Consider the following 14,681-nt stretch of genomic DNA (forward strand, 5'->3'; position numbering starts at 1 on the left):
TTATGTTTGTTGTAGTAAGTGGGACAACAAGGAGAAGGAAATACAAGAAAATTATAACATCATCAAACGTATAACATTGTTAAAAAAAAAAAAAGACTAAAACCCAAACACACAAAGCACCATGAAGTTTTTTTCCTTGTTGAATCAACACATTTTCCTAAAATTAAAACCTAAATAATTCATTCATGAGCTCCACTTCATTTTTGAACACCTTAGCATTTCCAGATATTTCCTAAAAGTCTGATTTGTCAACAAATGATCCGTTGATTCTCAGCAGCCGTGCTTCAAGCGGTAACTTGTGGAAGTAGAGCTCCTTGGTGAGCATGGAGACGATACATGGGATCTGCTTCTTCTCACTCATGTCTGGGTTGTTGGTCCTGGACTGGTAGTCCCTGGCCACTATGTAGTTGACCATGGTTAGCATTTGCATGAGCTCCAGGCTTTTCCCGTGTTCGTTTAGGACTTTGCAGAGGGCCTGTATGAACCAGGAGCCAGTTCGTGGGCTCCGCCATGAGTAGTAACCTTCAATGGGAGAGAAGACAGACAAGGACCAGCTGACTCATGACCAGAACAAGCTCTGGATTGAAATCATCCACCCTATTCTGCCTGCAGCGTGAGAATTAAGCTGATAGGCTTGAAAGCAAACCTCTCAGACTTACAGGGCTTTGTGGAGACATTCCTTAAAACTTGTGAAGTCAACATTGTCAGAAAATACATCTGTAGATCTGACCAGAGTTGTTTTTCCAAACACACTGTATCTTTCTTTATAACCAATACCTCTGTGTCTAGTATTTGATAAGGAGCTACTGTAGCTGGGAGGATTCTTACTCGGTGATGGGATTTGTGCAAAACACAGGAGGGATTTTCATTCAACTGACTCAGGCTTAGTAAGAACGACCTTAGTAAAAAACGAGCAGGCCTGCTTGTGCCTAGTATGTGGGGGGCCAGTTTACAGGTCGAGTGTAAAGGAATCCAGGGCTTAGCCATAACTCCACTGTGACCCGAAATCTCTGCCTGACCTTGATGCGTTACTTAAGCTCAATTTTTTTTTTTCCCACCTGTAAAATTAGGACAGTAAAAACACCTTTCCCGACTACCAATTATTACAAGGATGAGATGTGGTAAAAGGCATAAAAACACTATACATTGCAAAAGGTTATAGAAAGATTTCTCTGTATGATTTCCAATAATATTAACAGTGAGATAATCCAGCTTTCTCAAAGCAGACACACTCCGCATCAGGCACCCTGATGGCCCAGAGATCCAGGCCCTGACCCTGCATCTGTGAGCATTTTCCCCGACGAGGCAAAAGGGACTTTGTAGATGTGGCCCAGGCAATGGGAAGGAGATGGGAGGTTGTTCTGGATTACCCAGCCAACACACAGTAATCCCAGGAGTCCTTAAAAGAGGAGAGTCTTTCCCAACTGTGGTCTGGCGATCTGCACCCACGGAAGGGGTCAGAGATGTGAAGCTGCTGAGTTTAAATGGAGGGAGGCGGCCACCAGCCCAGGAAGGCAAAGGGGTCAAACACAGTGCTGAAGCCAAGGATGTGGACTTCCCCACATCCTCTGAAGGAAGGGAGCCTGGCAACCCATTTGGATGTCTGACCTCCAGGAGGGCGAGCTAATGGACTGGGGTTTAAGTTACTATTTGGGGTTGTTAAGACAGTCCCCAGCCTGCGTGTGGGCGGTGGAACTGTGAGACACAGAGCAGAGCAGACAGCGGGGCTGATACCTGGAGCGGTGGAATAGGCGAAGAGAAAGTCAGCTTCAACTGGGACCTTGTAGTGCTGCTGAGCATCCGTTTCATTGACAAACCCTGAATCGGCCTGGATGCCGTGGTCCAGCTGTGTCCCCCGGCAAGCCTAAGTGTCAAAGCAGAGGTCACGCCATGGAGCCGGGAACAGAAATGTGTGTGCTGCTCACACACATGTGAGCACAGAGCCCCCAAAATGGTGCCTGGCATGTTCTAGCAGCTCAAGGATAATCTGATGAATGAATCTGTACCAATTTACTAGGTGATGCAGGTAAATTTTGCAGCATCTTAAAACCCTCATAATCTGTTATCTGGTGCAAATGCAGATGCCAAGCATTTACAGAGAAACCCAAAGCCCAGAACTGCATACCCATATGCAAGTCACTTGCACTCCCCTCCCATTTGCAATTGTATTGGCTTTGAAAAGTGATGGATTGGGCCTCCCCAGTGGCGCAGTGGTTGAGCGCTGGGTTGCGAAGCTGCCCGCAGCCTCTGCGGCGCCGGTTCGATCCCCGGCTGCTCCCCGGCCACCGGAGGAGGGTCCCACATGGCGCGCAGACTTCTCCTGCCGCCCGCTGCTCCCCTCAGCAGTGTACTTCGGTCCTTCTGCCTGCTCTGCTCCCCGCTCTGGCTCTGGTGAATTGTCTCACCCTCCCGCACTTCTGACTGTACCCAGTGCATGTATAAACAAAACAAACAAACAAACCAGCAAACAAATAAATAAAGCATGCCTCTTAAAAAAAAATAAATAAATAAAAATAAAAAAAAAAAAAAAAAAGAAAAGTGATGGATTACCTGAATGAAGAAGAGCTTGGGTTTCTCTAAGAGGGTTTTGCATCTATCTCCTCTGAAAGGGGCTGCCAACTCCTTTATTGATGTCAAGCCATCAGTTCCATAAATTAAACCTTTATCTTCTCCATGGCTCAGTATGATGCAGGCGAAGCAGGCTGAGTTTTTGTGGTCCTGTTCAGAAACTGCAAGCCAGAGATGTGGACATTGAAAAGCTATAATCTATGCCCTGTGGGAGCTCAGCTGTAGTATTCCCTGCAGGTCTGGAAGCTGACACTGACTCTGGGAGGGGATGGAGGGGGGGTTGGAGGAGTACCTCTCTGGAGAGAAGGCAGACCTGTGGGAAGAAGTTAGAAAGGGAGAGTTCTAGAATTTGTGTGGAGGGGTGGAATGGGTTCAGATGCTGGGAGGCAACACCCTGGCACGCTCTGAACTTGGCTCTGCTGTCTGGCAGGTGTGACACAGGGTGACTGAGGCCTGTGTGTCTCGCTCTGCTGTATGGACTGGCCTAGGAAACCAGTACCTATGAAATGGGATACTATTTGCACAGGGGCCCGGCACGCATCACACAAGTATCGATAAAGAAAACAGAGTCTCGTGCTGAATGAAACAAGCCAGTCACTAAAGGATAAACTCTTTATGATCCCAGTCTCTGAGGCAGCCTTTCATGGTCAAGGTCACAGGGGCAGACAGGAGAGTGGAGGCGGCCAGGGGTGGGGAAGGGGAACTGGGGAGCTCGAGTTTAAAATGGACAGAGTTTCAGTTCTGTAAGATGAAGAAAGCTCTGGAGTGGGAAGATGGGGAAACGGCCACACACAGCCCGAATGTGCTTAATGTAGTGAAGCTGTGCGCGTGAAGGTAAGGTGGTACACCTGGCGTTCTGTGATGTGACTGCCATTTAAAAGGTAAAACATAAAATTATAAAGGAAAGAATTTTACAAAAATTCCAGCCAATGCCAGACTGGCTGTTGCTTTGGATCCTGAGGAGAGGAACCATGAAGGGCTTCAAGGTCGGTTTGTTAGGGGAAAAGGCTGTCCTAAAGCTAATTCCATACAGGCTTTGGCCCCACCCCAGGCCAAAGCCAAAGACACTGGGAACTCCAAATCCCATCCCCACCAAAGGAAAGGTGGCTGGGACCTGAGGGTGGGGTGAAGCAGCCAGGTGGATATAAAGGCAGACACTTGGGCTTTGGGGTCCCCCATTTTGGCTCTCCGCCAGCTCGCAGTGCTTGGCCAGCTCTGAGAGTGACTTTGGGTTTCCAGGTTGGCGGATCGGGTAGGACGCATTAAAGACTTTATTTCCCTATTTTCTCCCTGAGTTGTACATTTTCCTTTTTTCCTTTTCTCTTGTAAATAAACCTTTTATTAACCTTTTGTGTGTGCCTGTAGTGGAGTATTCGTAAGTCCCTTTTAAGCACGTGGGTGAGGACCCACAGCCAGGAACCCGTTCAAAATCGGGGCTACTCTATAACAGCTTCAGCTCAAACTCATCTAAGGTCTGGGATTCTTTCTAACTAGCCGGCAAGCTGCTCACGGGTATAACCCTCCCTTTCTTCTTTTCTTGATCAATGATGGTGTGAAGTAAGACATAGAAGTCTGTGAGTACCTACTATGTGCCGACAGACATCTGGACACTTTGCATGAGTTCTCTTATTAAATCCCTGCAAGAGCCCCTTAAAGAAGGCCTCATTTATCTTTGTATCACTGATAACAGAATCTTAGAGAGTCCCTTAACTTTGCCCAAAGGGCACATGGGAGCCTTGGAGCCAGGTGAGCCTGGTGTGGCCCCTCCCATTCCAGTCACTGTGGCACCCTTGCATCTACCTGTACAAGGATTCTGGGTTGATTCTGCCAACAGAAGTCCAAGATGCTGGAATTCTTTTACCACGTAGTTTATGTTCAGATCAGACAAATTATGACAGAGCTAGAAAGTGTGAGTTTTGCCTTCACTGGAACTGTTTGCAGGGACAGTCATGAAAAACAGCCACTGACTATTGTTATAGGACAACAAGTGAGAATTTGGTGCTGGTGACATGCTCAGGCATGGACTTGATGACTCACTTTTCATAAGAACAGTCTCCTGCTGGGGCAAGTCCTTCCATCTGCCTGCTGCACTTCTCAAGCCCTGCTTGCTCACTACTCCTCACCCCAACCCCAGGACATGGGAGGGGCAGGTAGCAGGACCCACACTGAAGCCAACCTGCCTGAGTGGCCAGTGTCAGAGCTTGGAGGGACCCAGAGCTGGACCCCTGGCTCCCAGTCTGCTCCACCAAGTGGCCCATCAGGGTATAGAGGGTCAGGTCTCAAGGTTAATGTCTGAAGAAATTTGGAAAAGACAAGAGAATGGATGGATGAGATGGACTGATAACCAAAGTGACAGGTTTCTGAGGTTAGAAGGATGGTGGGAGAACAGGTCAGGGGTAAGTGAGGGGGAGAGGAAGACAAACAACTCAAATGCTGCACCCCCCCTGCAGTGACCCTCAGGGCTAATGGCTGTTGCCATGGTCCCTGAGGTCCAGCGTGGGCAAGGAACCATGCGTGCAGGGGGAGAACAGCAAATTCCCTAAGATGCAGAAAAGCTGAATGCCTGCCAAAAGATAATGACCACCAGAAGCTAAAAGAAATGCTGACCACCTGGAACCTTATCTCGCTTTCTCAAGGCCCACAAACTTTATTCTGCTACAACTGTCTTTCTAAAATCTTTCCTTTTTCTGGTCATTGATTGCTAATTAAACAACATACCTAAATAATTAGGTTAATGCAAATGAAACATTACTAAACACTGTGTTATAATAGAATTGTTAGTTTAATAATCTTTCTATTATGTGCTTGACTTTAGTACCTATGATATTAACTGCATTATAAAATAAATTCACCCATGACAATTAATTATGAGTAAAAATGAGTAGGTAATAGTAATAGTTAGTGCAACTAGAAAATAATTATATAGAACAGTAGAAAGAATTTATAGCCTGTCCAATTAGGAATGAGGCTAGGTCCAGGTGTAACTTCGGACATAAATCACTGCCCTGTCAAGTCTATGAGCAAACTGATCTCTTTGATGTTCACTGTTCCTATGCTTTTAGAAAAACATATATATACTGACCACTAGCTTAATAAAGATGCACTCAGATTTTCACTCTCTTGAAGTGTGTCTGTGTGTCATTTATTCATCGAATCCCGGACCACCCTGCGCAATCTCTCAACCCTGAGACGGCCTCATCGTCCATCGCTGTGCTGGTCCGCGGCACTCAAACAACTATTTAATGAAAAATTTAAAAATGGGTTAAATGTGATTATCTTTCATTCAATTCTGTGTATGCCTGGCGGCACAAGTTGCTTAGCTAGTGTGGATTCCAGGAACAACAAATTGCAGGAACTTTGGTGCCCTGGACTTACTATTTTGGAAAGCCATCCCTGGTGCTTTAGTTGTAGGACTCTAGGAAAGCTGTTTGAATTCTTGGAACTTCAGTTTGCTTTTCTTTCTTTTTTTTTTTTTTTTAATTATTTATTTATTTATGCAAGCACTAGGTATAGTCAGAAGCGCAGGAGGGTGAGAGAATTCACCAGAGCCAGAGCGGGGAGCAGAGCAGGCAGAAGGACCAAAGTACACTGCTGAGGGGAGCAGCGGGCGGCAGGAGAGGTCTGTGCGCCATGTGGGACCCTCCTCCCGTGGCCGGGGAGCAGCCGGGGATCGAACCTGTGCTGCAGAGGCTGTGGGCAGCTTTGCAACCCAGTGCTCAACTGCTCTGCCACCAGGGAGGCCCCAGTTTGCTTTTCTGTAACCTGATTCCAGCCTCCAGGATAAAAGGATTCTCTCTGGGTCAAGCTTCAGGATGTGAACCTCAATTTATCCCCCACTGGGAAAAGGCCTTACTTGCCTAATCCTCTGTCCACATCCAGGGGATATTAGCAGCAGCCATGGACTTATTGAAAAACAGAGGAGGAACAAAAGGGCCAAAATGCCTGCCTGGTTTTTAAATGATGAGAAAGGCTATTGGAAGAGAGGGTCACATTCCTTTTCTAGCAGTTTATTGAAGAGCAGCTATGATTTGACTGTGGGTCTTGTCTGATGAGTTAGTAGGGTATTACTTTCAAATGCTCACTCGAAAAGCCAGAATACCCTAGATGGTGTCCACTAGGTAGTGTGGTGTAATGGAAAATACGATTGTTCTGGAATCAGGAGACCATGGCTTGAGTTTTGGTTTTGTCCTTGCTAACTGTGCCTTTGGTATTTTCCTTATCCTCTCAAAAGCTCTGTCCTGGGTTTATAAAACAGGCATGATGATATCCTGCAGTGCTTGTGTTCAAGGTCTAATGAAATGGTTTTGTGAATGTGCTGTGTCAAAAATAGAAGGTGGTGCTGCTCTATGGTGATGACTATTTCTCCTTTGGTCACTAGGGGAAGTTGACCCAAACTGTTCTGAATGGGAAGATACAGATTTGTTACTTCCCTATGATTGAGTCTTTTCAAACAGAGAAGATTCTGTAGATATAGAACCTGTTTCCTTTGCTGTCATGTAAGCTGCCTTCATCTATTTAGGGAAAGCTAAGTTTCCTGAAGGAGACCTGCTGGCCCCAGAGGTAGACACGGAGTGGCCAGGAGGAAGACAGGCTTCCCACACTGAAATCCATGGGGCCATCAAAGGTGTCCTGCCAGCATCAGCCTGGCCCATCCCTCTCAGGAGCAGGGGGCAGGGAGACAGGTGGGGGCGGAAGAAGAGGAGACTCACCTTCCTTCAGCACAGCTTCCATTTTGGCACAGGAGCAGTCATTATGGACAGTCACGTCAAAACCCAGGTTTCGGAAGCACTTCTCAAGGGCCTCAGCATCTCTCTGTGTTCCATCTCGGGGATCATTGCCTGAGGGAATCACATGAGAGGTCAACATGAGTATCCCCTGCTGCCTGCTGGGAGCTGGTATGCACAGGCCAAGAGCTCCTGGGTGCACGGTGAGCAACTGAAAACAAACTCAAAGGAGTGGGTATCTCAGTCCCCTCTCAAGGGTGAGTCTCAGCGTGGTCACTTGCAGCTCCAGTGCAGGCCAAACAGCACCTCTGCTCTTGGCCTCTGGTCCCTGTTTCACAGCAGCTAATGCACATGGAGGCCTCTCAGACTGAACATTCCCAAATCCCCGCATGCCCTTCTCCTGGACTCAGTGAAAAACATCCTCGGAAGTGTGTCTGCCACAGCATAGGGACACAGCACTTCTCCCCTGAATGTCTGATACAAATCTTTTTTTTTAAATATTTTATTTATGCATAAAATACCTGGGGTACAGGCCAGAGGTGTGGGGAATGAGAGGATTCACCAGAGTGGGGAACAGAACAGGCAGACTGACTGAAATACACTGCTGAGGGGAGCAGCTGGCAAGTCAGGAGAGGTCTGTTGCACCATGTGGGTAGCTCCCTGCCCTGGGATGGAACTAGTGCTGCAGTGGCTGCGGTCAGCTTCATAGGTTGCGTCTCAACCCCTGGCGCCACCAGGGAGGACCTGATACAGGTCTTTTTTTTTTTTTGTGGGACCCTCGCTGGCGGCCGGGGAACAAACCAGTGCTGCAGAGGCTGTGGGCAGCCTCGCAGCCCAGCGCTCAACTGCTGCGCTACCAGGGGAGGCCCCTGATACAAGTCTTAATGCAAGTTCAACAAACTGGCAGGGAATAGGCCACATACCTACCTGTGCTTCTGTCAAAGTTCTTGTTGTTTATGATGATGCACGTGCCCACCTTCTCAAAATCCATGTTATACTGGCATGAAGCCTCAAAGTCTTGGTTCTTGATAGATGTCCTAGAGTCACTTTTCCTTTGCTTACTGGGAAATATAAAACCAGGTATGGACTTAGAAGATGTCAGGCCGGCACTGGGCTCTTGATCTTACTATTTGCATGAGAGGGGAGCCCAGGAGAGTGGCAATATATTCGAAAAAAGATCGGGGCGGGGAGGAACAGATGTCTCTGCTTAGTTGCCATATTTAAATGGAATGTGCTCTCCTTTGCAATTTCATTAAATGCTAGAGACACAGAGATTAAGTCGCAACTCAATCCCAGCACACACCCACCACGGCGGCTACCAGGCTGGCGATCACGGTCAGACCCAGAGTCCTCACGTACTGTTGGAGCCTATTTGTACACCCAGTGAGAAACACTGGCATCTCCCAAACTGGACTTAAATGTATCCTAAGACAGAGTGACTCCACTTGGACCCCCAAAAAGCAACACTGTTTACCAAAAGACCCCACACATGTGGAGACCATTATGCTTAATGACAGTCCCTGCCAGCAAATAATCAGAGTGTCCATTTACAGTAGAATAGCTAAATTATTGAATATTCATGTAAAGCAATTCCATGTAACAATGCGCATGAAACTTTGAAACTAAGCTCAGTAGCTGGCAAACTTGAGTCCAAGGGCATTTTACTCTTGAGTTTTTGTTACGTCTTATCTGCCCTTGTCTCTCAATCTCTGAAAGGATGTGGCTGTCCCCCTCCTGTGTTGGTCCAGAGTACACATCAGCTCTACAGGTTGAAACTTCGGTTTCCTCATTGCTAATTTTCAACTTTGCTATGACATGATTCCCCGTGTTTACAAGGCCCAGTTTCTTCCCTGATATCATTTTATTTTTAAAAGACAAACACCCTGAATCTGTTCTCGTACCTTCTGGACACCACTCTCTGCCTTTGTTTCCTGTCAGGATTTTTCTTCACATTCCTTCCCCCAGAGGGGCAGCTCAAAAGAGAACTTGGGGTAGGGGTCTGCACCCATCGCCCGTGTGGGCTGGGCTGGGGGTCACTGCCCTTCACTGGCATCAATTTCCTGTCCTGGAGCCTCTGCCTGGTCACACATGACAGTGCAGGCTGCCACATACCTCAGCTGTGTCTAGGCCCACTGCCGTGTGTGGCAGGTGCATTCCCTGAGGGAAATGCTGCCCAGGCCTGGAGATGGGAGACTGGGTGGCAGCAGGTGCCTTCTCCCATGGAGTGTCCCCACTCCCAAGTGTCCTTCAAAGCTCAGGAAAGACAAAGGTCAGTGAGTGTCGGCATTGCTCAAGGACATGGCGTAAGGAGTAAGATTTATTTCCTTATTGCCACCTTGTCCACATCCCTGAGTGCCCTGTGCACATTAAAATAGCTTTGCAGCCTTTTTTATTATTATTATTATTCAACATCCACTGATTTTATTTTATTTTTATATTTTATTTTATTTTCTTTTCTTTTGTATATTTTTTACATCATCATTTTTATACAATGTACACTTTATCGTCTTGGGTCTTTACATGCTTTTGAAAAACACACTCGCTGGCCTTCAATAGAAGCCTCTGAGGTAGGGGAAGCGGAACAATCGTACCCATTTTATCGGTAATAATAACTACAAGAAACATTTGTTGGTGCTGGGGATCTCACTTGCCTTTTCTCATTCGCTCTGGACATTCTTTTGCTAATTCAAGGCCACACAAGGACTATACTGAAGGCTACAATTTATGCACTCAAGTCCTTTAAGGTACAAAAGTCTCCTATCTTCTGCAATATGGGCTTATTTTCAATCTGACTATACAACAGTATCTGAATAACCAAGCTGCACTGATTTTCAGGCTGCACTAGCCCATCCTCAATGATAAGCAAAACAAAACTGGCAAGTATCTTTTATAAGAAAAACAGGCTCCAATGTAAGGTGCATGAAAAAGAAAAAGACTCTGTGTCTATCGAGTTAGAATTTATAAAATTACTGGTTAAAAAAAATGGAACACAACAGGGGAATAAATAAATACACACTTGAAAGAAAATACTTTTCGTGGATATAAAAAGTAGTTTAACTTTGAATATGAAATGTGATTCTTATCTCAGCGAAGTACAGTTTCCCTTACCTGTCCTGCCCCTAAATAGAGCTCTTCTTTCTCAAGATGAACTAAATATTTGCTTTCTCTTTCTGGATTTGAGTCTGTCAATATTAATTTTCCTTCTAACCAAAATAGCTTTTTGTTACACCCAGGTCTTCTGAGGTCACAGATGCATGTCAGAGAGCGATTATTAATTCAATCCCATTGAATTCACCTTCCTAAGAGGGGCCGGCCTGGGGAAACTCCATCTGTGCTTTAACTGTGGGGAAGCAAAAACCCGAAGATCAGCTTAAAGCATATGACGTGAGAGACAAATAAAAGGAGGAAGTGACTGTAGAGAAGGCATCAGGCAGAAAGCAGTGTGTGTGTGTGTGTGTGTGTGTGTGTGTGTGAAGTGGAGTAAAATCTATTGCACAGACACATCTTCTACAAGAATGAGCAAGGGAGAGGCGAGAGTCTCTCCTAATAGCTGTGGAACTTCGAAGCCCCTTCTCCCAGCAATGGTCTCCCTCTTACCCCATTCTCTCTCCCTTTGTGGCTACTGTGAGCCGGTGCCACTGCTTCCGTTTTGCCAATTCTTACTGCCAGGTTGCTGCAGAGATTAAGTACAGCCTCACCTGAAGAAAGAAGGATTGCTCTGAGCAGCTACTATTTTATTTTTTTTTATTTATTTATTTATTTTTAAATAGAGGCATGTTTTATTTATTTATTTGTTTGTTTGTTTGTTTGTTTTGTTTATACAAGCACTGGGTACAGTCAGAAGCGCGGGAGGGTGAGAGAATTCACCAGAGCCAGAGCGGGGAGCAGAGCAGGCAGAAGGACCGAAGTACACTGCTGAGGGGAGCAGCGGGCGGCAGGAGAGGTCTGCGCGCCATGTGGGACCCTCCTCTGGTGGCCGGGGAGCAGCCGGGAATCGAAGAATCGAACCGGCGCTGCAGAGGCTGCGGGCAGCTTCGCAACCCAGCGCTCAACCGCTCGCCACCGGGGAGGCCCCTTTATTTTTATTTTTTGAAGGTTTATTTATTTATGCATATAAGAGGTGGGGTACAGGATACAGGGTGGTGAGAGGATTCACCAGAGAGAGTGGGGAGCAGAACAGGCAGAGCTACCGAAATACACTACTGAGGGGAACAGCGGGTAAGATAGGAAGGTTCTGCTGTGCCACGTGGGTCAGCTCCCTGGCCAGGGATTGAACTTGTGCTGCAGTAGTTGCAGATAGCTTCATAGCGCTGACACTTAACCCCTTGCACCACCAGGGAGGCCCCACAGCTATTTGAAAGTAGCCCTTAGCTGCTGATTCTGCAGAAACATAGGACAATTGTTGTTTATTTCTTTTGCATGTCACGCCAAATACTACAAGTTGGTTCCCTCCTCTGTTCCTCCCCCACCACGAATTGGAAAACAGAACTTTCTTATTTGATATGATTTGACAGGTTATTTTTGGGCAGGGGACTGCTATTACCACTCATTTATATGGAAGATATTTTAAGGATTTTCTGACCCAAAAAATAACCCACCAAATCACACCCGATAGGAATGCTCTACTTTCGGGTAGCGGGAGAAACCTGTATTTGGAAACATTGGTGGACTGACAGACAAGTTTTCCCTTTTGCCCCCACCTCTCTCATTTCTAGTTAAAACCTTAATGGCATGTCTCAGTGAAAAACTGGGCCGGCAGACATAAGCTTATCCAAAAAGTGACCTACTCCCACTGTGACCAACAAGTCAGGTACAAAGTCCAGTTCATGGCCACTTCCCAGCGGGACCAAAGGAGGGGGGTGTCTATTAATCAAATCACACAATCTTGTGAAAGAACAGAAGCTCTCCAGGCGCTGATGTGGGGTGATTTCCAATGAGTAGTGTTAGGTATGGAACAAAACAAAGGAGTAGAACAAGGAGAATAAGGGCTACCTTGTAGAGGGAAAATGGGCAAACTATTGGCACAGACCCTAACTAGGATGTGGGCACCCTGAGCCTCTCTCAAGTCCGCGGTGATGGATATAAGCCTTTCTCCCGAATCTGACAAATGGGACAAACAGATGGTGGATGACCACTTCAGAGATTCCCTAAATCATCAACAACAAACATTGGTAGTATGTTTATAGTGTTTGGTGCTTTCCAAAGTGTGTCAGTAATAATCATCCCATCTGCTCTGCAAAGTACCGACAGGCACGGAAAGGTGCAAACGAAAGTTAGCCAGTGTGGGCCTCCTTGGTGGCACAGGCGGTTGAGCGCAGCACTGTGATGCTCTCCCCAGCCTCTGCAGTGTGGGTTAGATCCCTCAGCCTTAACCCCCTCACTGTCTCTCTCCAGTGGACATACTTCTGATCCACACGACAGCTCCTGCCTCTTGAGAGAAACCACTGCTCACCACCCCTCCGTGATGAAGGGTAAGGGGAGGTAGGAGACTCCTGCACGTCCCTGTAGCCCTGCTTCTAAGTGAAAAGGACACAGCAGGGCCATTAGAGAGCAGTCTGGAACTGTCTGGGCTGTAACTTCAACTCTACCACTTATTTACTGTCATCAGAAAGGCAAGTTACTAAACCCCTGAGTGCCTCAGTTTCCCTGCTGTCTAAACAGTGATAAGTAACTGAACCATGTCCTGGGATTAAGAGGACTAAGTGCAACACTGTGCTGGCCTTACAAGAGTTTGTTAAGTGAACAGATTATGATTATTAACACAAGTGAACTCAAGAAAGGAACAAGTGGGGCTCAGTACACAGGCTGCTCCCCACTTCTATGGAGTGCCTCTGAGCGCACAGGTGGGAAGGACTCACCTAACACCTTCTACCCCTCAGTGCCCAGATTCGGCCCTGCAGCCCATGCTCTGCTCCCCACGAGGCTGCCTGCTCACCGCCTCTAACACGGACTGCGCCTCAGTCCTGGGCAGCTGACAAGCAGATGCACAAGTGCCTAGTAGGACACCCTCATAGCTAGGGATCCCCCACACCGAGCTCACCCCAGGCCCCTAAAGTTATCACAGACCAGAGCAGGACTCTGCAAACTGACCCCCGCAGCATAAACCTCCTTCCCTGAATGCTGCTCTCTGGGAGGGTGGGTGGAAACTGCAGAGGCATGGCAGCCTGCGAGACCCTATGTCCCACTGGATGGCAGGAAACTTACTTGAATATTGATGAGTTGTGTGAGGACCGTTCGGGCTTAGCATCAATGTCATCATCAGCTGCTAAATGCGTAGGCCCTTCAAGCTCCTCTTCCACCACAGTCGGTTTGTCATCGTGTGACATCTGGAGATTGGAAAGCAAAACAGAGAGTTGGTGCTAAGGGCACCAGTGGCCAAAGGGGAACCTCTCAGACTCTGATTTCTGCTGGTCTCATCTCTGAGCAAATGCAGAGAGCAGAGGCGGGTGTGCACCCTAATATGCTCACAGAGCACTATGTGACTGACTGAAGATACTGTACCCCAGAGCACCAGGTGGGAAGAAAGAATGCAGCGTGGGGAGGTGTCCAAGGGAACAAAGCACTGTTCCCTTGTGACCTTCCAGCTTGCCTTAGGTGTGATCTAGATACTGAGGACAGAACTTAGAGGGAGGAACTCCGAAGCTAGATGTGCACAAGGCCATGAGAAGTCAGGTGCCATCTTGTTTCTCAGCACATCATGAATCTCCACCATCACCACCAGCATATTGGTGTTGGGGGGCAGTTTTCAGATTAGAACCTAAAATATTTCTCAAAAACAGAGATAACCCTATCTCAGAGGAGATCAGCCTAAGTCCTAGCAAGCAAAGACTCCTGCCAGCTTCCATTTCATCTCCTTACATAGACTTGGTTACTTTCAACATGGATTGTTATTAGCAAAGCACAGAAATATTTTCAAAATTAAAGTTCAAGTATATAATCTACCAGAAAAGGATACTACCTTTGACCTGAGGAATTTAAGGCTTGAGCCTTTGCTAATACTCACCTTAAAGGCTGAATCTAGGATGTATGATGATAAAACAAGGTGACTGCTAAAAAAACAAGAAATGGAAGAGTTTAGGGAAATGGCTCTTAAGAAAGTCAATCATTTGCTTTAATATTATTGGGACCATGGAGAATAATTCTGGAGACTTCTCTTTGCTCATTCAATGAACACGTACAGGAAGTCTAATGCTAGAAGCCCTATGGATGGAGTTGGGGCTACACCTGGGAACAAGCGGACCTGGTCATGTGTCCTTGGGGGACAGATAAGAGGATGTCACTGATGTCAGGCTACAAACCAAGTGGCCACACCAGGGGGCTTGACTGAGCTGCATGGAAATAGGGAGAGGTCTCGGTGTGATAGGAGAAAGGGAAGCTGCTGAGTTGGGA

At 46.9% G+C, this 14,681-nt stretch overlaps 1 protein-coding gene across 1 annotated transcript; it reads right to left on the reverse strand.

Moving 5' to 3' along the window:
* Positions 1 to 232: 232 nt before the first annotated feature.
* Positions 233 to 14,016, reverse strand: LOC311178176 (caspase-7-like; the record flags this gene model as incomplete). Its single annotated transcript, XM_084244551.1, has 7 exons — positions 233 to 522; positions 1,735 to 1,864; positions 2,551 to 2,729; positions 7,278 to 7,406; positions 8,220 to 8,353; positions 13,497 to 13,618; positions 13,987 to 14,016. The coding sequence occupies 7 exons, from the start codon at positions 14,014 to 14,016 to the stop codon at positions 233 to 235; spliced, it is 1,014 nt and encodes a 337-aa protein (XP_084100677.1).
* Between the last annotated feature and the right edge of the window lie 665 nt (positions 14,017 to 14,681).

Source organism: Talpa europaea (genome assembly GCF_964194135.1).
Source record: "Talpa europaea genome assembly, chromosome: 10".
Taxonomy (NCBI): Eukaryota; Metazoa; Chordata; class Mammalia; order Eulipotyphla; family Talpidae; genus Talpa; species Talpa europaea.